Here is a 22510-nt window from a genome sequence, read left to right as displayed (position 1 = left end):
TATTTCTTCGGGATTATTTCTTTGGGATTCTGTAAAGGTCACATTCAGTTTGGGACAGGCATCCACACATCCAACCAGAATCGCTACGTACTGACTAAGCATTTGCAGGAAATGAGAATAAAAACAAGTATGGGAAGCATACGTGACTTACTAGGAATTGCGAATTGAAAGCCTAACCATGGAGGACTTCACGTGTACTAATTTGTAATGCATTTCTTTTAATTATTTATTTTGGCTTATCGGACCATGAAAAATAAACAAACAAAAACATTCAGGATGGATACCTTACAAGGAATAACGCGAATTGAGCCAAATAAAAAAACACATACTGAACTTAACAATGGTCCCTTGAGGAGGGTTATAAATAACCCCTATTTTAAGAGTCGTTCCAAGTCCTCAGTGATGGACACAAATGTTCACACAGTATTTAGAGAAGCTCGTCAAACTGTAAGTCCACTTAACACAGAATACGAAGGAGCTTGAGTGTTTAAAACACTCGAAAGTACACAAAAGTTAAAATCATGTCCTGACACCCAAAAACATTTGACAATAATGACCGCTAGAAAAGTCAGTTTGTCTTTTGGTCCCAAATAATTTATCTCCCTGTCCTTACTCACCTCAACCGTCAGTCGTGTTAATATAATAGAACGAGTTTAAATAAAAAAAACGCAATCATTCAATTTAACCGCGAGCTGAGGGAATGAAGCCTTCTACACTTGAAATGGTCTATAACAAAGATGCGTTTTCTGCCGTGATAGTGAGATCAAGCAGCTTACAGTTTAATAATTTAGCATAAGACCAAATTATTACAGCTGCCGAACAACACAAAGTCGCATCTTCAGTAGGATAATTCAATTGTTTTATATTTTCAACCTATTAATGAACATTTGTGAATGTCAAATATCTAAAACATCAACCCATTAAATTTTGTGTTGATTCTAGTGTTGGTTTTTATTAAGAACGTTTAGAGGTATCTAATGGCAGAAAACTAGTCTAATGATTAAAGGATGCTAAGCAAAAACCAATATCCTGAACACAGTAGATTTTTCTGTCCATTCCGGCTTTTAGGTTTTCCTGGTTCTGTCGGTTTATTCTAGGTTTTGAATGGCGAAGTTCATTGAAACATACAACAAATAGTGCAGTGAAATCAAACCCATTCTCAGACATGAAAGGTACTTCATAACTCTTGTTCTGAAAAACCCCAAACTAAAAATGTATGTTGAACATTTGGTAGATTTCTTACTGACGTAGCTCAATTATTATTAATAATATTATTAATGCAAAAAAAACAACAACAACTACAGCAAAAAATTAAATACAAATAATAATAGACTCCAGTCTGTAGAGTATTCTGGGGGAAAGCTCTTCCTTCACAGAATCCATCAACAGTGACAACCAACTGCCTCAACATGTCCGAATAGTTGGTTTCATTATTCCGCATTTCAATTCAACACAGTCCCTTCTTCGCTCTGCGATCAGGTGCGAAGATCAGACAGAAGGGCATTCCCAAAGTCAGTCTCCTCCCCCTCTATGTGCAAGGATGGAGTGAGGAGAGGGGGCGAGGGGGCTTAGAGTGGAGACGTCACGATTAGGAGGAGTCGTAGTGCGTTCGAGTCCTCTTTAGTGTTTCAAGTCCTCTTCAGAGTCAAAGCACCCCACTTTGGGTGAAGCATGCTTGGTTGTTCTACAACGGTGAAGAGATGCAGTCGTGTAATACTGGGGGGGGGTAGTGGAGGTCTGGGCATGGATCCCGGGGGGGGCCGGGGATGAGCAGGGCTGACTGAGACCTCCACAGGTTGAGAGGGAAGCTGCAGGGTGAGTTATGGGCTGGAGGGGGCGTCGCCCAGGCTGTTCTTTGGCGGCATGGACAGGATGCTCTCTGCCTCTTCATACATCTGGGGAGGACACGAAGGGAGAGGAGCATGCAGTATACTGTGCACGTACGTGTGTCTGTATGTGTGTTTGTGTAAATGTGTGTGTGTGTGTGCGTGTGTGTGTGAGTGAGTTGATGTGTGTGAGTGTGAGTTGTGCCTACCAGGATAAAGGGCACGTCCTGGAAGAGCTCCTGGATGAAGCGTCGCGAGGGCAGGCGGAACATGCAGTGGGCCAGCAGGTGGGACACTTCAGAGTACAGGCAGATGTCATCGAACGCATACGGGAACTTCTCCTTGATCCTGATGAAACACACACACACACAAACACACACACGTAAACCCCCGGAAACTGACAATACTTGTGTATCACTTCTGTGTATACCTTGCGCAAGGATTTCCTCAGTATCCTTGCGCAAGGATGAAGAGGGAAGCGTTAAAATAAGTGTGTGGTGTAACGGTTTAGGTTTGAGGTGCCAGGAAGGCCAATCCTACCAGATCAACTCAAATGTGTGTGGGTGCACACGTGTGTGTAAATATGTCCGCGCCTGTAGGTGAGAAACTAAGATAGGGGTATGTGCAGCTGGTTGGTGCGTTGTGTTCGCTCCCGGTGTGTCTGTCAGAACACAACTCTTCAAACGGCTTTCCTTATGCTGACTTATTGCTAGCGGAGTTTCTTACATGACAGTGAAATGAGAGTGGTGCTGAAACAACACAGAACGTAAAACAATTACCATCATGCTCCTGACACAACATATGACAGAATATAAAGACTAATACGTTACCTATTATTATTAAACAAATATTATAGTCTATTGACATATCAATAAATTCCGATCGCTGTTGAAAACGAAACTAAACATTCCACATACAATGATCCGAATTACCGAGACTATTTATAAACTATACAGATTGAAATATGTTTAGAGGACAACAAACAAACAACAAAACAAACAACTTACTTTCATCATGAACGCACTCTACCGAACCAAAGATTATAAACTACGAATGCAAAAAATAAACCCAACTGTCATTCTCTATGATTCCAACTGATTCTAACTGATACATTTACTAAGACGGTCTCTTATTGGCTGATAACCGCCACACCATGCGGTGTCTGCAAGTGTGTGTGAACGTGTGTGTCCTACGTTAGCAGGTTGGTCTCGTGGCCCTTGGTGCCCACAGAGGAACTGAGGTGAATCACCAGCCGCAGCACCTCCTTCCTCAGTAGCACCCTGCCGGTGGGGGCATCCTCTGGGATGGACTTCACTCCTGGAGGGGGTGGAGGTAGAGGGTGGAGGGTAGGGGGTGGAGGTAGACAAGGGAGGTAGAGGGTGGAGGTAGAGGGTGGAGGGTGGAGGGTAGGGCGTGGAGGTAGACAAGGGAGGTAGAGGGTGGAGGTAGAGGGTGGAGGGTAGGGGGTGGAGGTAGAGGGTGGAGGGTAGGGGGTGGAGGGTAGGGGGTGGAGGGTAGGGGGTGGAGGTAGACAGGGAAGATAGAGGGTGGAGGTAGAGGGTGGAGGGTAGGGGGTGGAGGGTAGGGGGTGGAGGGTAGGGGGTGGAGGTAGACAGGGAAGATAGAGGGTGGAGGTAGAGGGTAGGGGGTGGAGGGTAGGGGGTGGAGGTAGACAGGGGAGATAGAGGGTGGAGGTAGAGGGTGGAGGTTCAGTCATTTAGCATCAGGCCCATTGTCCTCCCCTTGCCTAACCCGTTTCCTGGTATTGGGCTAGATATTCTACAAGCACCTCGCCACATTCTTCCCAGATCAATTACCAGCATAGTGTTTCCTGGCTCCGCCCGGTTTTCTACCGCTAGACCAAAAGGTTGTTGAGGGTAACAAATGTAAAGTATTCAGCTAGTAAAGATGGACCTTTACCCAGAACCAGTTCGGTGCTGTGTGTGCTTCCTGCAGAGTCCTGAGAAACAGCATCGCTGCAGCCGGACACCCCCGACAGCGTGGACTGGCCCATGACCTCCGGGTTGTTCTGTACAGGCGGACTGCACCACTCGGAGAAAGCGGGGACCTCGGTCAGGTCTGCAGGAGGAAGCGGTGAGAGTGAGTTTAAACAGAACCAGCCCGGATACAAGGAAAGCTGTTGACTTTGTTTTTGAAGGAGGGTTGATAATAGGTACATGTATGGCTGCATGTGTGTGTGTGTGCGAGCGTGTCTTTGTGCTTGCGAGCGTGTCTGTGTGTGTGTGTGTACCCGGGTTGCTGGCGTGAGAGTGGAAGCCCAGCACAGCCAGGCCGGTGCAGTACAGGCAGTTGTCGTCGCTGTGCTCCTGCAGGCCCGTCTCCTCTGAGCCCAGCGGTGGCCCGGCCCGGCTCCCCGCCATCAGCTCTGTGATGCTCAGCTGGGAGCGCAGCCCCGCGCGTCTCTGCCCCTCACTGGGGCCTGGGGAGGGGGAGAGGAGATCGAGGGTGAAGAGAAGGTAAAGGGGAGGAGAGGAGGAGGAGAGGACCAGAGAGAGGAGCGGTGGGGAAGCAGTGAGTGGAGCCTCCCTCAGTGCCTTACCATCTGAGTCTCCAGAGAAGAACTTGGCAGATCTGTCCTCAGAGGGAGGGCTGGTCCTCTTCTGGAAGTGCGGCGTCTCCTTGATCTAAGACCACATGCCATTGTTACTGTAAGGACTTTCATTTGGCTCTCAAAATAATTATCGTCATGTCCAACAGTTCTGGGAGAGAAGAGAGTTCTGGGAAAGAAGAGAGGATGGGGGGGGAGGGGGTTTCCACAACTATTTAATGGCCCAAGATATCCCAGTAGGGGGGGGGGTAACAAGCTATACACACACAAATAGGAGTGGAGAAGGAGACAGAGAGAGGGGAGAGAAAGAGAGAGGAGAGAGAGAGTAGAAAGAAATAGAGGAGAGAGAGAGGAGAGAAAGAGAGAGAGGAGAGAAGTTCTCACGTGGAACATGTTGTTGATGTCGACAGGCAGCGCCAGACCGATGTAGTCGTCTGAGGAGGCGTAGGAGCAGGACACCATGGAGCGCAGCGAGGAGCAGCGCTGCAGGGAGCTCTGGCTGATGGGGCTCAGAAGCTCCTCCTTGTCAAGGGAGGCGAAGCTCAGGGCCTTCAGGAACCTGCACACACACACACAGTCAGGACCCTGGACACACACACACACACAGTCAGGACCCTGGACACACACACACACACAGTCAGGACCCTGGACACACACACAGTCAGGACCCTGGACACACACACACACAGTCAGGACCCTGCACACACACACACAGTCAGGACCCTGGACACACACACACACACACACACACAGTCAGGAACCTGGACACACACACACACACACACACAGTCAGGAACCTGCACACACACACACAGTCAGGACCCTGGACACACACACACACACACACAGTCAGGAACCTGGACACACACACACACAGTCAGGAACCTGGACACACACACACACACAGTCTGGACCCTGCACACACACACACACAGTCTGGAACCTGGACACACGCACACACAGTCAGGAACCTGGACACACACACACACAGTCAGGAACCTGGACACACACACACACAGTCAGGAACCTGGACACACACACACACAGTCAGGAACCTGGACACACAAAGTCAGGAAACACACTCACGGTTGGGAACCAGGGTCCATAAACACACACACGGTCAGAAACCTAGGTACACACTTCCAGAGACACACAGGAGAGAGGAAAGAGAGAGAAACACCAACACAGACTGACAGAGAGAAAAACAAAGACACTTGTTTGGGTTGGCTCAGTGCCCAGAGGTGGGAGTTTCTGAGGAACATGTCTCCTCAGAAATGATCACCTGGCACAGTGACCCTCCTGCCAGACTATAGTCAGACTACAGTTAGAGTACAGTCAGACTACAGTTAGCCTGGAGCCAGCCAGCTCAACACACCTGTGGGTTCTGGGAAACAGCGTTTGGGCAGGAAACATCCCATCCCAAACATGACGCTGTGTAACACCAGGTGATCTATCGGTAATGACAGGGAGAGAGGCCACACAGTCGCAGTTGGGGGAGAGAGAGGGAGAGAATGACGGAAGGGGGGAGAGGGCTATAGTGGGAGAGAGAGCATGAGGGACAGAGATAAAAGAGAGAGGGAGCGGGTAGAGAGGTGGAGGGGGAGAGCGAGCGAAACGGAGACAGAGAGCGAGACGGAGGTGGATGGAGAGAGTGGGAGAGAGACGGAGGAAGACAGAGAGAGAGAGGGAGAGAGAGAGAGAGAGAGAGAGAGAGAGAGAGAGAGAGAGAGAGAGAGAGAGAGAGAGAGAGAGAGGGGAAGAAAGAGAAAGAAAACAAGCGGAAGTTTCATAGGGAAGGAATCTGGGACACAAGCCCACCAGACGACAACAACAGTGGAGCGCACAATGGAGCAGAGCTCAGGGGAGTAGAGCCAGCCCTGACCTCCAGAGCACTGCAGGGGGATGGGAGCCAGAGGAACGGCAGGGGGGCGAGGGTGAGGGTTTGGATCTACAGGGGCGAGAGGCCCGGGGTCTTAGAACGTGTCCACGCACCGTGGGAGGAGGGTTCTGATGGGCCTGTGACGGGGCCTGGCCTCGCCCTGGCCCGAATACCAGGGCCGCTTTACAGAACACCTGGGGAGGGGGGGGGCGTTAGAGACAGCACACACACAGGAGATTACTGGCCATAGGGGACAGGAAGGGGATGGGGGTTGGGAGGGAGGGGTGTGGGGGCACTCTACAGAGGACCAGACTGGGGGGGGGGGGGGGGGGGGCTAGGCTACATCTACCCTGATCACAGTTCAGTTACTGTACCTCCCTCACTGTACGTCATGCAAATCCAAAGAGAGCAAGTCTTAACAAGCACACACACGCAAACACACACCGCCCGTTTGGTCCGATGACACATGGTTTAGACGAGGTGCCTGTGGCTTTCACTGACTTTTGGTTTTGGGGGAAGTTTTAGAAACAAACTGTTTCGACACTCTTGTCTGGCACTACTATTAACTGCTACAGTAGAGAGGAGAGGCCATCCTGGGAAGGCAGGAGGGAGGGAAGAAGAGAGAGAAAGTGAAGTAGGGAGAGAGAGGAAGAGAAGAATAGTGGAAGAGAGACTGGAAGAGAGGGAGATAAGGAGGGGGAGAGACAGGAAGTGGGAAAGAGAGTTTCGTTGTACAGAAGTCTGGGGGAGTATTGAGAAACGGACGTTTCACACATTCTACAGCCGAGGCTGCAGAATGTGTATGACACAGAGATTAGCGAGTGTGTGGTATGTGTGTGTATGTGTGTGTGTGTATGTGTGAATGTGTATATGTGTGTGTGTGTATATGTGTGTGTGGGTGTGTGTGTGTATGTATATGTATGTATGTGTGTGAATGTGTATATATGTGTATGTATGTGCATGTGTGTGTATGTGTGTGTGTGTATGTTTGTGTGTGTATGTGTGTGTGTACCTGCGCGGGGTGAGCCTGGAGTCCAGGCTGCCTGTCGTCATGGTGATGGTGTCGGTGAACAGGACGTCCTTGGCGGGCGATGCGAGCGCTTCGCTGTGGGACATCGAGGGGTGGAGCCTCTGCTGCTGGAGCCTCTTCAGCGTGGCGTAGCCCAGCGCGTCGCGACAGCTGGCGTACTTCAGCGTGGCATAGCCCAGCGCGTCCCTGGAGCTGGAGTACGTGAGCCCGCAGTCCGTCAGGCTGCTGAGGGTGGCGACGGAGGGCGACTTGAGCGACTGGGCACGGCGTGGGAGGGTGTGGGAGGAGCCAGGAGGGACCAGAGCGGCGCCGTTGGGCCTGGGGAGGGGGGAGGAGTCGGGCTGTCGGGGGGGGGAGAGGGAGGGCAGGGTCTGGACGGCACGGGCACTGATGACGGTGTTGAGGCTGACGCAGTCCGTGTCCATGCTGGAGGGCAGCGTCTCCCGCGAGGGCGAGGAGCTCATGGAACTCACGCCGCTGGTGGTCGTGTCCGTGTTGAAGCTCTGGCTGCGGCTCTTGAAGTGAGCCCCGCCGCCCGGCGCCGTCCCCTCTCCCCCCAGACGCTCCCGGCTGCTCCTCTCCCGCTGTCCCGCCCCCAGGCCCCCCGTCCCGCCCACCCCCCCCTCCCCCTCCCCGATGCTGGGCGTGCTTCCCCGGCCCTCCACGGACTTGACGCCCACGAACGACGTCTCCAGGGACACCGAGGGGCTGTCGGCCAGGCGGCCCTCGCCCTCGTCGCAGACGGGGAACACGTCGGCGCCGCCGAGGCCGTACGAGGGCTCCGTGACGGTGCGCTTGCGGCCGGGCTTGCCTTCCGGGCCCTGGCCGGCGGGCTTGGCGTCGCCGCTGCGGAGCTTCTTGCCGGACAGCGAGAGGGAGTGCAGCAGGCGGGTGCGGAAGCGGCTGGAGGCCAGCAGGGTGAAGGGGATGCGGTCCTTCAGCAGCTTGGGGCGGATGTAGAGGGGGGGCTCCGACGGGTCCTGCCTCTCGTCATCCAGGAGGTACACACCTGGCGGACAATTAGAGAGACCAATATGGGTATTTGTGGTGGCCGTTAACTTTTCTGCCCGAGGCAGTTCGTTTGTGTAACAAATACAATAGATTTGTCTACGCTGTTTGTATATGTGAAGCACCACGCCAGCCTGAGCTAACTGCTCCATGGGGATAAATAAAGCTGTAAACTAAACTGCCGCTACTCAAACTCGTTTGGGAACCCGTCCCATTACTTTACATTACATTTACATTTAGTCATTTAGCAGACGCTCTTATCCAGAGCAACTACCAGTAAGTACAGGGACATTCCCCCGAGGCAAGTAGGGTGAAATGCCTTGCCCAAGGACACAACGTAATATTTCATGGCCGAGAATCGAACCGGCAACCTTCCGATTAATAGCCCGATTCCGTAATCACTCAGCCACCTGACTCCCGTCCCGTGTGTTACTCACTGGGCTGCGTGGAGTCGCTCTCGCTGTTGTGCTGGGAGCTGGTGGACTCGGAGGTGAGGCTGAGGGTGCTGGGCCCGGACGACAGCGGGGCGGCGGGGTGAGGCTCCACCTCCTCAGGGACCACGGGCCAGGGCGTGCTCCGGCCGTGCCTGACCGCGTCCCAGCCCTGCTGCTTCAGCAGCTCGCAGCCCTGCCGGGTCTTCCCGATCAGGCCCAGCACGTACACACACGTCCTGGAGGACAGGGGAGAGGGAGAGAGAGGGGGGAGTGAGGGTAAGAAGAGTGAAAGAGAGAGAGAGGTAGGAGGGGGTGGAAGAGAGAGGGGGTAGAGTAAGAGGCCAGAGAGGAGAGAGAAGAAGTGAGAGAGGTAAGAAAGAGGGAAGAAAAAAGGGGCAGGAAGAGTGAGATAAGAGGGGGTGGCAGAGAAAGAGAGGCCAGAGTGAGAGATAGAGGAGAGGAGAGAGGGGAAGTGAGAGGGGCAGAAAGAGAGAGAGGTAAGAGGGGGTGGCAGAGAGAGGGGGCAGAGAAAGAGAGGCCAGAGTGAGAGATAGAGGAGAGGAGAGAGGGGAAGTGAGAGGGGCAGAAAGAGAGAGCCGAGAAGGAAGGAAGGAAGGAAGGGATCTTTGAGGCTGACTCACCCCCGGACAGACAGGACCTCACAGTGCTGGGCCAGAGCCACCATGTCCGGGATCACGCCCTCCTCCTGCAGCAGGTTCAGACCCCAGTTGGACGACCCGATGTTGCCCTGGAGACAGAGACAAGTAGGAAGAATAAGACGCCGCCCTTTTTTTTATTGTCAAAACGAAAATTCCTAAGATACTATGATAAGATACTATGATAAAGGCATAAAGGGCGTTAGTGGGCCTTGTGAGGGACACTGACCAATGCCCACAGAGCGGCCTTCAGCTGCTTAATGTCCTCCCATTGGTCCAGCATCGGGGAGCGAACTGTGTAGCTCAGGTCAGGAACCACGTTCTGGAAACAGTACGAGGGAAAGAGAGAGACGTGTGTGTGTGAGACAACGCAAGAGAGAAAATTAGTTCACATCTGAACATTTAAACTTACAATATTGGGAGGGAGTCAGGTGGCTAAACGGTTAGGGAATCGGGCTAGTAATCTGAAGGTTGCCAGTTCGATTCCCGGCCGGGCCAAATGATGTTGTGTCCAAGGCACTTCACCCTACTTGCCTCGGGGGGAATGTCCCTGTGCTTACTGTAAGTCGCTCTGGATAAGAGCGTCTGCTAAATGACTAAAATGTAAAATGCAATATTGCCATTATTGTAGCTACTGCAACTGAATAAGGTGCACTTACCTGGTTCTCCAGTAGATGGCAGCCTGTCTTATCATGAACAAGCTGGCCATATAAGTGCACAGGAAGATAAACATTTGGCCTCTGTAACCTGCCATAAAAACAACACAATCATGAGAGCTGTACCTCCGTTACTGACAGTTTGCACACACATATCACATACTCCAGTGGTTCAAGACATTTAAACACAAGGCGGGTGAAACATATCATATTTAGCTCTCTCTTAAAATGTCATAAACTATAAACAATTCATTCATCAGGGTAATGACAAATACCGAGCTGGCTAACCAACCAAATGGGGACCCAAATCGACTGGCTAGCTCTTGACAGTGAATTTCACGAAAATGTGTACAAAGAGCTAATACAAATAAAAAACATTGTCACGACATTGTACTTTAATATGTAGATACACACCTATATCGAAACATTCTGGCCTTAAAATCCAATGTATGTTAGGATATTCCTTTCTCTTTTTGGCAGTTGGTCCCGTTATCATCTGTTCAACCACTTTCAAGAGTAATGTCGAGTTTGACGATGCGCAAGACATAGCTACACATGTGCGATGGCAGAGTATGGCTTGGTGAAACAAGCAAGAAAATTGCGTATCACATTGAAATTCAGACATTGATTTGAGCCACACGACTGTATGGCTTACTTAAATAGTGTTGCAAATAACCTGGGAGTCAGGTGGCTGAGCGGTGAGGGAGTCGGGCTAGTAATCCGAAGGTTGCCAGTTCGATTCCCGGTCATGCCAACTGACGTTGTGTCCTTGGGCAAGGCACTTCACCCTACTTGCCTCGGGGGAATGTCCCTGTACTTACTGTAAGTCGCTCTGGATAAGAGCGTCTGCTAAATGACTAAATGTAAATGTAAATGTAAACCTAGAGCCATGTTAGAATGTCAAAATGAAAAACTCTTTTTCGAAAATATTTTTCGAAAACGTTTTTGTAGAATTTCTTTTTTCAAACTTTCTAAACTTTTTTCTAAACTTTTTTCAAACCTTTAGAAACTTATTTTTCCAAAAAATTTTAAATCTTGAGAAACTTTTTTTACTACAGCCACACCAATAATTGTGTTAGCCCCACCATGAAACAACCAATAAAATTGTGTATTCTATTGTGTATGTATTCACATTGAAATTCAGACATTGATTTGAGACCCACGACTGTATGGATTACTTAAATAGTGTTGCAAATAAAATAACCTAGACCCATGTCAGAATGTCAAAAACACAATAATTTACATTGTGGGACAGGTCAATTTCAGTTTGCGACGGTTCATTTTGCACTTTGGGACGGTTAATTTTGCACTTTGGGACGGTTAATTTTGCACTTTGGGACAGTACTGGGACAGTGAGGAAAAAAGTTAGTTGCGAGCCCCAGGGTCGCGAGGTCAACCTTTGGTTGCTACGGCGAACGTAGTTGTCCCCATCCACAGGTTTGCGGTAGGTGGTGAGAGCCTCGTTCAACTGCTCCTCGATCATGTCCACATACTTCAGGTTGTACTCCTGCCCAGGACAGAAGGGGGGACAGAGGGGAAGATGGAGTCTTAGAGCAGCCTCTCAATCCTGGTCCTCAGGACCCCCTGCCCTGCATGTTCTAGACGTTTCCCTCTTCCAACACACCTATTTCAAATGAATGGCTTCTGCTGAGCTTGATAATGACACATTGGTTCAAACCAGGTGTGTTGGAAGAGGGAGACATCTAGGATATGCAGGGCAGGGGGTCCCGAGGACCAGTATTGGGAAAGGCTATTTTAGAGGAGATGTATGACTGTTTAGACTCCATATGGGTGAGTAAGGCTCTTAAAACTAGCTTAGCTCTGTATTCTTTATAGGGATTTCTGTTTATAAAATACCTTCTGCCATTTTTCCAGTTGCTTGGTGACGTACCCCCTCTCGTTGAGGTAGGAGAACCCCTTAGGAATGGACAGGAACCTGTGGAGAACCAACACCAGTTAGCCGCAAACATAACTAATAAGGCCAACACAAATATCAAGCTTACACAGATCAAACAGACAGCCGTTATTAAGGAACATCACATATTACAAAGCTAACACAGATAACGGTGTCAGAGGAGCAACATAGCTAACAAAGCTAACACAGATAGCTATGTTGCTCCACTGACACCGCTATCTGTGTTAGCTTTGTTAGCGGTGTCAGTGGAGCAACATAGCTAACAAGGCTAACAGAGGCAGGCTCAGCAGGGACATCTGCGGTAGCTTCTTACCGCAACAGCAGCAACACGCCTTTGTCTCCCAGGTGTGTGAGCGCTGGCTTCATCTGGATGAGAGCGTGGAGGTTGGCCTGGTGGGAAAATAACAAAATGGAGTCAGCTAAGCAGACAAGCTCATAGACATATATACATGTCTATGGACAAGCTGATTATGCCAACTCAATGTTTACACATCAACAGACACCAAATAATCACGTAGAACTAGCTATTTCCAATATTTTTCACATCTCGGCCCACTTGCATAGCTCATATTTTTATGCTAAATGACTAAATATAAATGTGAAATGTATTCTGATTCTAAACATTCTGGTCCTTCACCTTGTCCTCGCAGGCCTCATCCAGGATGTCCAGGGCTTCCATGGAGACGGTCTTGTTGCGGTCGTGGAGCTGAGTCACCAGCAGCTCGATGCCCCAGTTGCTGAAGAACTCCACGTTGGCTCTCAGGAGAACCCGCAGGTGCTTGGTGGCGTACAGCCTGCAGTTCTGCAAAACCACCAGCAGGGGGGGACGCTAATCAACCTCTCTCACGATCACTCTAACTCAGCCTCTCTCAACTCTGGTGCTCAGGACCCCCTGCACTCCATGTTCTAGATGTTTCCCTCTTCCAACACACCTCGTTCAAATACATGGGTCGATATCAGGCTTCTGCTGAGCGTGATGACGACCCGTTCATTTAGACCAGCTGTGTTGGAAGAAGGAAACATCTAAAACATACAGGACGTAGGTTTATTGTCAAATGTGGATGGGACAGCTTTTTTATTTTTTTATTTTATCGGGTCCCAAGGACCAGGATTGGTCGACATCACTATCTGCTATCTCTACCATCAGTCTAGCTTGTAGTGTTCTAGGTTTGAACTGGTGGAGTGTGTCGGTGTGCGGGTGCTGCTTACGTCCGTAGCTGCGGTGAGGATCTTGGACAGGATGACGCGGGCTAGGCCGTCGCGGCTGTAGTCCAGGGTGGACACGGTCAGCTTCAGAAGCAGGTCCTGGTTCTTCAGGGTGCAGAGGTTCAACAGGCTGGTGGAGAGACGGAGAGAGAGAGAGAGTTAGAGAGAGAGAGCGAGAGAGAGATAGAGAGATAGAGCGAGAGAGAGCGAGAGAGAGATAGAGCGAGAGATAGATAGAGTTAGAGAGAGAGAGAGTTAGAGAGAGAGAGAGAGAGAGAGAGAGCGAGAGAGAGAGCGAGAGAGAGATAGAGAGAGAGAGAGCGAGAGAGAGAGAGAGCGAGAGAGAGATAGAGAGACAGAGAGAGAGCGAGAGAGAGAGAGAGAGAGAGAGAGAGAGAGAGAGAGAGAGAGAGAGAGAGAGAGAGAGAGAGAGAGAGAGAGAAAGGTAATATGTTTTGCACAGCATTACACTACAACTAATATCACAGGAACAGCTCATGTACATTATGGGAAGTGAACACCTGAGCATGCCTGTTCACTGAACCACAGAACACCCCTTCATATTTCATCCTTTCATTCAAAGCCACATACGGGGTGGGGGCGGGGCTTGAGTCGACCCTCCAACCTCTGGATCTGCCGCCACACGCCGCTCTACCACAGAGCTCTACCCGTCCCCTACCGCCCTCACAGGGGTGAAGCCTAACCCCGCGGGCCGGACACCCACCACTGGAAGACGCTGCACTTCTCCAGCGTTTTGACGCCGTGCGGGTGGGCGGAGAGAGCGCCCAGGAACAGGAAGAAGTGCTGGCTGAGCGTGGTCAGCAGGCCGTTGCTATGGAAACCGCGATCGGGCTTGAGGCCGGAGGAGGAGGCCAGCCAGTGGACGATGTCCTTCACCAGCTCCTCCAGGTAACCCTGGCCCTCCTGGGGAGAAAGGGGGGGGGGGGGGGAGAGAAAGAAAGAGTGACAGAGAAGAGAGGCAGAGAGAAAGAGAGGATGGGGGGAAAGAGAGTGACAGAGAGAGAGAGAGAGAGAGAGAGAGAGAGAGAGAGAGAGAGAGAGAGAGAGAGAGAGAGAGAGAGGAGAGGGGCAAAGAGAGAACAGAAAAAAGAAAGTGAGGCAGGAAGAAAGAGAGGATTGGGGGGGAAACTGCTCATGTGTGTGTGTGTGTGTGTGTGTGTGTACGCACAGGCACGTGTGTGTGTGTGTACGCACGGGCACATGTGTGTGTGTAGTGTGTGTGTGTGTACGCACGGGCACATGTGTGTGTGTGTGTGAATCTGTGTGCACGTGTGTGTCCCTCACCTCGTCAGACTCCTGCAAGAACTCAATGAACTGACAGCCCACCACGGTGAGCTGCCTGGCCTTGGGGTGGTCCAGCTCCAGGCTGGAGTACAGCTTACTGCTGGGCTTGTAGAAGTACAGCAGCCGCCGCACGAACCTGCGCACACACACACACACACACACACACACACACACAGACAGACACACACACACACACACACATACGCAGAGATAGACACACACAGACACACACACAGAGATTGACACACACACAAAGAGACAGACACACACACATACAGACACACACACACACACACACACAGAGACAGACACACACACAGTAAATCGCACCATAACGCCCATAACTGCTCACAGCCAAAGAGCTGAAGGAGGACAGAGTTCAAACAGACTTACTTGTGCATGTGTTCATCCTTATTGCTACGCAGGCTAACATTTGGCCACTGAGGGGGAAAAACCCACAAAACTACATCAGTAACAAGTACAGTAACACACGACAACAGTAACACACGACAACAGTAACACACGACAACAGTCTGACAGAGAGACAAGGCCTGCCCCCTGGGCCTCCCCGCTGGGCCTCCCCCCTCCCCCTGCCCCCTGGGCCTCCCCCCTCCCCCTGCCCCCTGGGCCTCCCCCCTCCCCCTGCCCCCTGGGCCTCCCCCCTCCCCCCTGGGCCTGCCCCCTGGGCCTCCCCCCTGGGCCTGCCCCCTGGGCCTCCCCGCTGGGCCTCCCCCCTCCCCCTGCCCCCTGGGCCTCCCCCCTCCCCCTGCCCCCTGGGCCTCCCCGCTGGGCCTCCCCCCTCCCCCTGGGCCTCCCCCTGGGCCTCCCCCCTGGGCCTCCCCGCTGGGCCTCCCCCCTCCCCCTGGGCCTCCCCCTGGGCCTCCCCCCTGGGCCTCCCCGCTGGGCCTCCCCCCTCCCCCTGCCCCCTGGGCCTCCCCCCTCCCCCCTGGGCCTCCCCCCTGGGCCTCCCCGCTGGGCCTCCCCCCTCCCCCTGCCCCCTGGGCCTCCCCCCTGGGCCTCCCTGCTGGGCCTCCCCAATCCCCCCTGGGCCTCCCCCCTCCCCCCTGGGCCTCCCCCCTGGGCCTCCCCGCTGGGCCTCCCCCCTCCCCCTGCCCCCTGGGCCTCCCTGCTGGGCCTCCCCCCTCCCCCCTGGGCCTCCCCCCTGGGCCTCCCCGCTGGGCCTCCCCCCTGGGCCTCCCCGCTGGGCCTCCCCGCTGGGCTCCAGGCTGGCCAGGCTCCCCTCACCTTCAGTATGGTGCCTATGAGGACCCAGTTCCAGTCCAGGTTCTCCTTGTGGTTCAGGATGTGGCTGTCTCTCAGGTGCGTCAGCAAGGAATCTTCTGCGTCCTGCATGACATACAGCACATACGTTGTCACAGCAACATGGTTCGTTGCGTTTTCAATGGGGTTCCCGTGCACAAGCAGGTGAGTGGTTGTCGCCGTATTTTTCCATCCATAAATCCTCCTATCTCTCAACTGGAAAAACAAGTTGGGTATGCTTTTGCTACTGAAAATTGTCACGGAGAATGTCCTTTCTGGGAAAAAAGCACCTGGAATTATCAACCCCTGGGTGAGATGGAAAATTAACTTTAGAGATACCGGGTTTTGTTATTCGGGTACGTAGTTCCTGACCTCATAAGACCATGCCCACCTTGATGATGTAGATGTCTCTCTGGGGCCTGAAGTGCTGCTCTCGACAGTGCTGCGACGCCGCGGCCTTGCGGACGATGTGGTCGAGATACAGGCTGTGGGGCTTCGGCCTTCGCTTCTTCCTCTCGTGAAACCGCTTCAGGTGGTTCACCGCTCCGCTCGCCCGTCTAGAATGTCGGCGTTAACGTCAGCGAGATAGTCCTCCACCATGAGGGACTTTGTACATTAAAATGCTTCTTTTTTTGTGCAAGACATTTGGTGTTATTATTATTTTATTTTTCCTCTCTTTGAAAGTTTTACATAAGAGAAGGTTCTTCCACTTTCGTGTGTGTGGGATGCATGTGTGGGTGTGTTTGGGATGTGTGTTTGGGATGTGTGTGTGGGTGTGTGTGTGTGTGGGATGCGTGTGTGTGCAAGGCTACCACTTACAGTCTCTTCTCCTGTGCGATGTCGAAGGAGGCGGCCATGTTCATGAGAGTGGGCAGACAGTGCAGGTGATGGCTGTGACTGTGTGGGAGGATGGTGTTGGTCTGAGGAAGAGAACACACACACACAATGACCTCGCTGACAGCATGGGGACGTCCGGAGGGACGCTGGGACCAGTTTTAGAACCCTCCCAGGGTCCCTCATGTCTACAGAGAAGAGAACAGCTGGTTACCATGTGGAGGAGTTCGCCCAGGAGAATCGTGGCTCGTACCGAGATGTTGTCATCACTGCTGGTGATCACCTCAACGAGACCCTGTGGAGGGAGGAGGGAGGGAGGAGGGAGGGAGGTGGGGAGGGAGGGAGGTGGGGAAGGAGGGAGAGAGGGAGGGAGGGAGGGATGAAGAGAAAAAGAGAGAGACAGAAATGATTTCAAACAGGCGTGTGTTTGTTAATAATCAACCTAGAACCACTGATGTCTTGTAGATGATCAATCTTTCTGGGTACAGATAGACTCCATGCTGCACGAGCCCACCTCTAACAGTCCACTCTTGATGAAGGCCGACAAGACTAGAGCCAGGTAATTATCCATGAGGTCAGGCCTGACAGGGCAAACAGGAAACAATATTACTTTTTACTATTATATATATACAGTTTGTTATTTATTATAATACACTACATATATTTCGGTGTTTGAGTCAAGGAACAGTCTGTATTGACTGGCTACATCGCAACCACATCTCAGCTACCAGGCATGGTGAACAACATTCTTCTTCTCCCCCCCCTCCCTCACTTTAGTCATCTCTTACTTTGCCAATATGATATGAGTTGAACGAGGCAGTGGGGGGGCCTTACCTTGAGCGTGCTCGGTGTGGAAGGATTATTTTCGCTTCAGCAGCAACGAAACCATCTGACAACCTCCAGCTGTCTTGAAACCTGCAGGGATCTGCAGAGAGACGATAATATAGACGGTGGAAAATCTAGTTCAAACATTCCCACCGTACCTGTCTTTTAGTGTTTATCATGTTCTGAACTGAGACATCAGCAGAGAGAAAATACATTTTGAAAAGAAAGAGGATAGCTGAAGTTTACGATGTTTATTTTTAAATAACCATCAAATAGTGCTTTGAAGAAAGAGTTCCTGTACCCACCTACACTGTTAAGTGCTTCTAGAAAATCGGCAGTTCCAACTGGCACAGGGAGACGAAAGATATCATACATGACCTCTAACAGGCCTTTCTGTGGGGGTGAGACCAGGGAAACACGGAGTTAGTCACAATATTACTGAAAATCATTTTGCCCCTTAAACTGGACACTTTACACGGACATCAATGTAAAGGCAAAATAGACAGGTGTGAAACCAAACTTCCGACCACATACCCCCCACCTCATGGTAAATAAAGCTTTAATATACCTGTGTGTGTACCTACCCTCACCTCCATATTTGGAATACAGAGCAAGCCAATCAGAGACTGTATTCCAGAGTTGCCTGACTTGCACAGGTTAATGATGCCTGGAGGAAGAAGGAGATGGATGTAAAACAAACACATAATACTGCTGTGTAGATGTACACACTCTGGCCTACAGGCACAGAAAACCAGTAAATACTAAATGTTTTGATTGAATTTAAAGGAAAATTCGTTCAGGAATAATTTCAACATTCTCGAATAAGATATAAATTCCAAAACACAGCTGTTTTCCACAGACTCACAGAAAATGTACAAATACACATACATTTACACAGAAAATGTACAAACACATGACGTTTATGAGAAAAAATCTTGGTTGACCAAGACTTTATATGCAAAACTAAAAATGAATACACATCTTAATTATGACCCTTATACTGCATATGAGGTTCCACAAGTCACAGGTATTACGGTTTTACCTGACCAGGAGCGGAAGGAAGCTACTATGGACATCTTACTAGCCAGGAAGCACGCCTCACGGTCCTCTCTACAACACAAACACCCACAGGCCAGCATGAAACACCCACAGGCCAGCATGAAACACCCACAGGCCAGGATGAAACACCCACAGGCCAGGATGAAACACCCACAGGCCAGCATGAAACACCCACAGCCCAGCATGAAACACCCACAGGCCAGCATGAAACACCCACAGGCCAGGATGAAACACCCACAGGCCAGCATGAAACACCCACAGCCCAGCATGAAACACCCACAGGCCAGGATGAAACACCCACAGGCCAGGATGAAACACCCACAGGCCAGGATGAAACACCCACAGCCCAGGATGAAACACCCACAGGCCAGGATGAAACACCCACAGCCCAGGATGAAACACCCACAGGCCAGGATGAAACACCCACAGGCCAGGATGAAACACCCACAGGCCAGCATGAAACCGCGCTGAGCAACGCTGGCTTCTGTTCACCGCTAGAGAACTCACTTCAGCTGGCTCTCCGCTGTGTCCGAGTTGTGTCTGTAGTGGAAGTCTGTGTAGGGTGCCAGTATTTGCTGAAGGGGGGAAACAATTGATATTTATACATTTTATTAAATTAATAATTAAATAATTAAAATTGATATAATATATTATATAATTAATTTATTATATATACATTATATATTAATTATGTATACACACACATGTATTTATAATAATAATAATAATAGTAATTCCCCCAAAACGTTATTTGGAGTTGGAGCTCGAAGCTCAGTCTCCCATAGTAGTCGTATCTCTCTGTGCTTCCATCACCTCCAGCTCCACGTCGGAGTGCACAAACTGGCGAGTGTGTGGGTGGTTGAGGAGGTGCAGGACGGTGGTGATGAGGGCCTCGTTGATGCGGCTCAGCTGGCAGTCGATGACGTTCTTCAGGAGGGTGCTGAGGCCTCCCCTCTGGGCTACCACCATGGGGTTCTTCAGGGCTGGGGGCCACAGGAGTCACAGGGGGGCCTGTCAGAGAGTGTGTGTGTGTGTGTGTGTGTGTGTGTGTGTGTGTGTGTGTGTGTGTGTGTGGCTACTCACCAAGAGTGTGTCAGTGTGTGTGTGCGTGGGGGGGAGGGGTCACTCACCAAGCTCACAGATGTGTGTGTGTGTGTGTGTGTGTGGGGTGAGGGGGTCACCCACCAAGCTCACAGATGTGTGTGTGTGTGTGTGTGTGTGTGTGTGTGGCTACTCACCAAGAGTGTGTCAGTGTGTGTGTGCGTGGGGGGGAGGGGTCACTCACCAAGCTCACAGATGTGTGTGTGTGTGTGTGTGTGTGGGGTGAGGGGGTCACCCACCAAGCTCACAGATGTGTGTGTGTGTGTGTGTGGGGTGAGGGGGTCACCCACCAAGCTCACAGATGTGTGTGTGTGTGTGTGTGTGTGTGTGGGGTGAGGGGGTCACTCACCAAGCTCACAGATGTGTGTGTGTGTGTGTCACTCACCAAGCTCACAGATGATGGCGATGCAGGCGCGCACCATGCGGTCTCGCTCCTGCCTCCCATCGTTGCCCACGGCGATGATGGAGTTGGTGATGGAGGAAGGGAAGAGCAGCGCATTCACAGTAATCATCTGTAGGGGGCAGCAGAGAGAAGGGTTTAACGGCAGCTCAATGTAAAGAATGTTCAATTGACGCTTTTATCCTAAGCGACCCAGAACAGCTTGTTAAATTATCTTTTTTTTTCTTGTCTTGGTGGTTAGATGGAGGTGGTTCATTTCTGGAGGAGGGAGGGCGAGGGGATTATACTTTAGGGGGGGGTCCTACCTTTCGCACCAGCCGGAGCGCCTGTGTTCGCTCCACCTCGTTATTCTGCTGGATGTCTATGCACCTGCCGGAGGGTACAGGTCAAAGGTCAAGACAGGGTGTTGATGAATGAGGCAATCTGGGGGCGCAGGGTTCCTGTGCGGGTGGGAGAGGGGGATAGGTCAACTGGTGAAAACTCACCTGGCGATCAGGTAGTCCACTTGTAGCCTGAGGACCTTTTCCAGGATGTTGCTGTCCCTGATGAGGTAGCGCAGCGCACGCAGGCCGGCCGCGCGCACCTCCTTAGCCTCGTTCAGCAGCGCCAGACGTAGGCTGGGGGGGCCACACACACACGCACACACACACACACACACAGAGGGGAAAGTATTGAAGAATACTACTGACGGAGAAGTATTAATAGAACACAAAAAAAGTATTTTCTTTTTAAGTGTTTGCCAAAGTATCTGTAGTTGCTTTGTTAAAATAATCACTCACCAAACAATTATTTCTTCATATGTCAACCCAAGTCTCTCCTCTGAATGGCCGACATTGCAGAGAAGCTGTGGGAGAAACAGGCGTACCAGTATGAATGACACATCTCAAAACACTCTTTCTCACACACACACACACGTTTGTGGAGTTGTCACACCGACCTTTATGAAGTTGTTCAGGTGGCCAAGCTTGCGCATATTGGAGACTCCTTGTTGCTTGGCAACGTTTTGAAGGATCTCCCGAAGGTTCTCGGAGGGATCTGAAAACCCAGTAAAGGTTCACTCTGTTAGAACTTCCAAAAGGAAAAAGATTGTTGTGTTCCAAGACTGTGATGAGGGCTGACCGACATCAGGACCAAAGCATGACGACTGACCAATATTGAAAACTGGAAAAACATAAACACAATTCAAATACATGCAGGTCTAAATAGTGGTGTCCCGACTTGACCGTTCGTTGCCGTGCGTACGTTTAAGGTCAGGTCTAAAGTGGTTTGGTTGGGTGTTACGATAATCTTGGAATCATGACCGAAATATTTTTTATGACAAAAACAGGTCTGCATTAATCTGAGCACTAGCAGAAATATGCAGCATTGAGTTAAGGAGTACAAAACAGCCGACAGCAGATCACATGGTGATTTTAAAGACATTAACCAGAGTTTAACCCTGGTTTCCCTGTGGTGAGGACAGGGATCTCTAGAGAACATGACCTTTACTGCGTATTAAACTTTCTTTTTTTTTTACTGGAAAGGACAAACGATTACCTCACATAACTTCTAAACCCAAACCTTCTGACTAGCAGTAATATTCCAAGAACTCTGACTTGAATGTACGTCAGTGGGGGTGTGTGTAAGGGTAAGGGGTGTCTGTGCGTGCGTGTGTGTGTGTGTGGGGGGGGGGGGGGTATGGGTAAAGTGTGTGTGTGTGTGTGTTAGTGTGTTTATTTGGGGAGTATAAGGGCTAACAAGATTAGACAAATAACGAATTAGCACCATATGTTATTTATCACGGCATCCTTACACAACTATTAATGTCATGTAGCTAGATTGCCACAATATAATTATGCGTTTACACCGCGAAGGTTACGCAGTACACGGGTCGTTTGTCACATGCGTACCAGCTGCCGCAGCTAAGTTGCTAGCTGACACTGTAGTTACTGTATCTCTATGTAAATTAATTTTGAAGAAAAAAAACTGTGTGTGTGTGTGACATTTAGGCTAGCTCGCGTGCTATATCGGCTAAAATGTATTATTTAATAACTGCAGGAATGTACTGGTAATTAGCAGTGTTAAAACTTGCTGGCTTGCTACAAATAAAATGCATTTCATTCAGTCTGTGTCTTAGCATGATAACATGTATGATAGCAGCATCTTTCTTGGGCTAGACTAGCCAGCAACATGGGCTGGTATCAGTGATGAATGATGATGATGATGATGCTGACTCCAATCTGATTCATAACGTACCTCTGGAAAGATCGAGCGGTACATTTTCCTCCCCACTGTCATTCCGACCTGCCAAACTCAGAATTAACATCAACACGGTAAAGGGAGAAACAGCGATTATTGAGCCTCAGACAACTTTCTGATGGGTCAGTGTCCATTACAACCACGGAAGAAGAAATCTGGTCTCACTCACCTCGCATCCGAATGCTTCGGGACGGACGGCCTCGGATGCTGACCGCCATGTTTCCAGAATTTTTTCTCAACTCCACCTGAAACAACAGGGATTATCGCGAGAAACACATGAGTTCAGCTACTACATTTTTCATTCAGCAA

General features: G+C 50.6%; 1 protein-coding gene across 1 annotated transcript; it reads right to left on the bottom strand.

Annotated features, from left to right (window-relative positions):
* Positions 1 to 1767: 1767 nt before the first annotated feature.
* On the bottom strand, positions 1768 to 22238 carry LOC136956200 (rapamycin-insensitive companion of mTOR-like). Its single transcript, XM_067250074.1, has 37 exons — positions 22199 to 22238; positions 20901 to 20998; positions 20743 to 20807; positions 20449 to 20580; positions 20269 to 20332; positions 19949 to 20075; positions 19276 to 19445; positions 18970 to 19037; positions 18446 to 18513; positions 17988 to 18070; positions 17709 to 17796; positions 17413 to 17503; positions 17093 to 17159; positions 16793 to 16873; positions 16564 to 16664; positions 16136 to 16301; positions 15730 to 15831; positions 14878 to 14924; positions 14485 to 14620; positions 13904 to 14103; positions 13183 to 13309; positions 12611 to 12775; positions 12287 to 12363; positions 11916 to 11994; positions 11456 to 11565; positions 10062 to 10149; positions 9632 to 9724; positions 9388 to 9494; positions 8750 to 8982; positions 7287 to 8313; positions 4780 to 4954; positions 4387 to 4471; positions 4078 to 4266; positions 3747 to 3905; positions 3020 to 3143; positions 2036 to 2174; positions 1768 to 1895 (listed from the first exon to the last, which is right to left on the bottom strand). The coding sequence occupies exons 2-37, from the start codon at positions 20934 to 20936 to the stop codon at positions 1821 to 1823; spliced, it is 4944 nt and encodes a 1647-aa protein (XP_067106175.1). The 5' UTR covers positions 20937 to 20998; positions 22199 to 22238; the 3' UTR covers positions 1768 to 1820.
* Between the last annotated feature and the right edge of the window lie 272 nt (positions 22239 to 22510).

This window comes from Osmerus mordax, chromosome 14 (genome assembly GCF_038355195.1).
Source record: "Osmerus mordax isolate fOsmMor3 chromosome 14, fOsmMor3.pri, whole genome shotgun sequence".
In the NCBI taxonomy this organism is placed as follows: Eukaryota; Metazoa; Chordata; class Actinopteri; order Osmeriformes; family Osmeridae; genus Osmerus; species Osmerus mordax.
The sequence above is the reverse complement of the archived record's forward strand: the minus strand, read 5'-3'. Positions and strand labels throughout refer to the sequence as shown.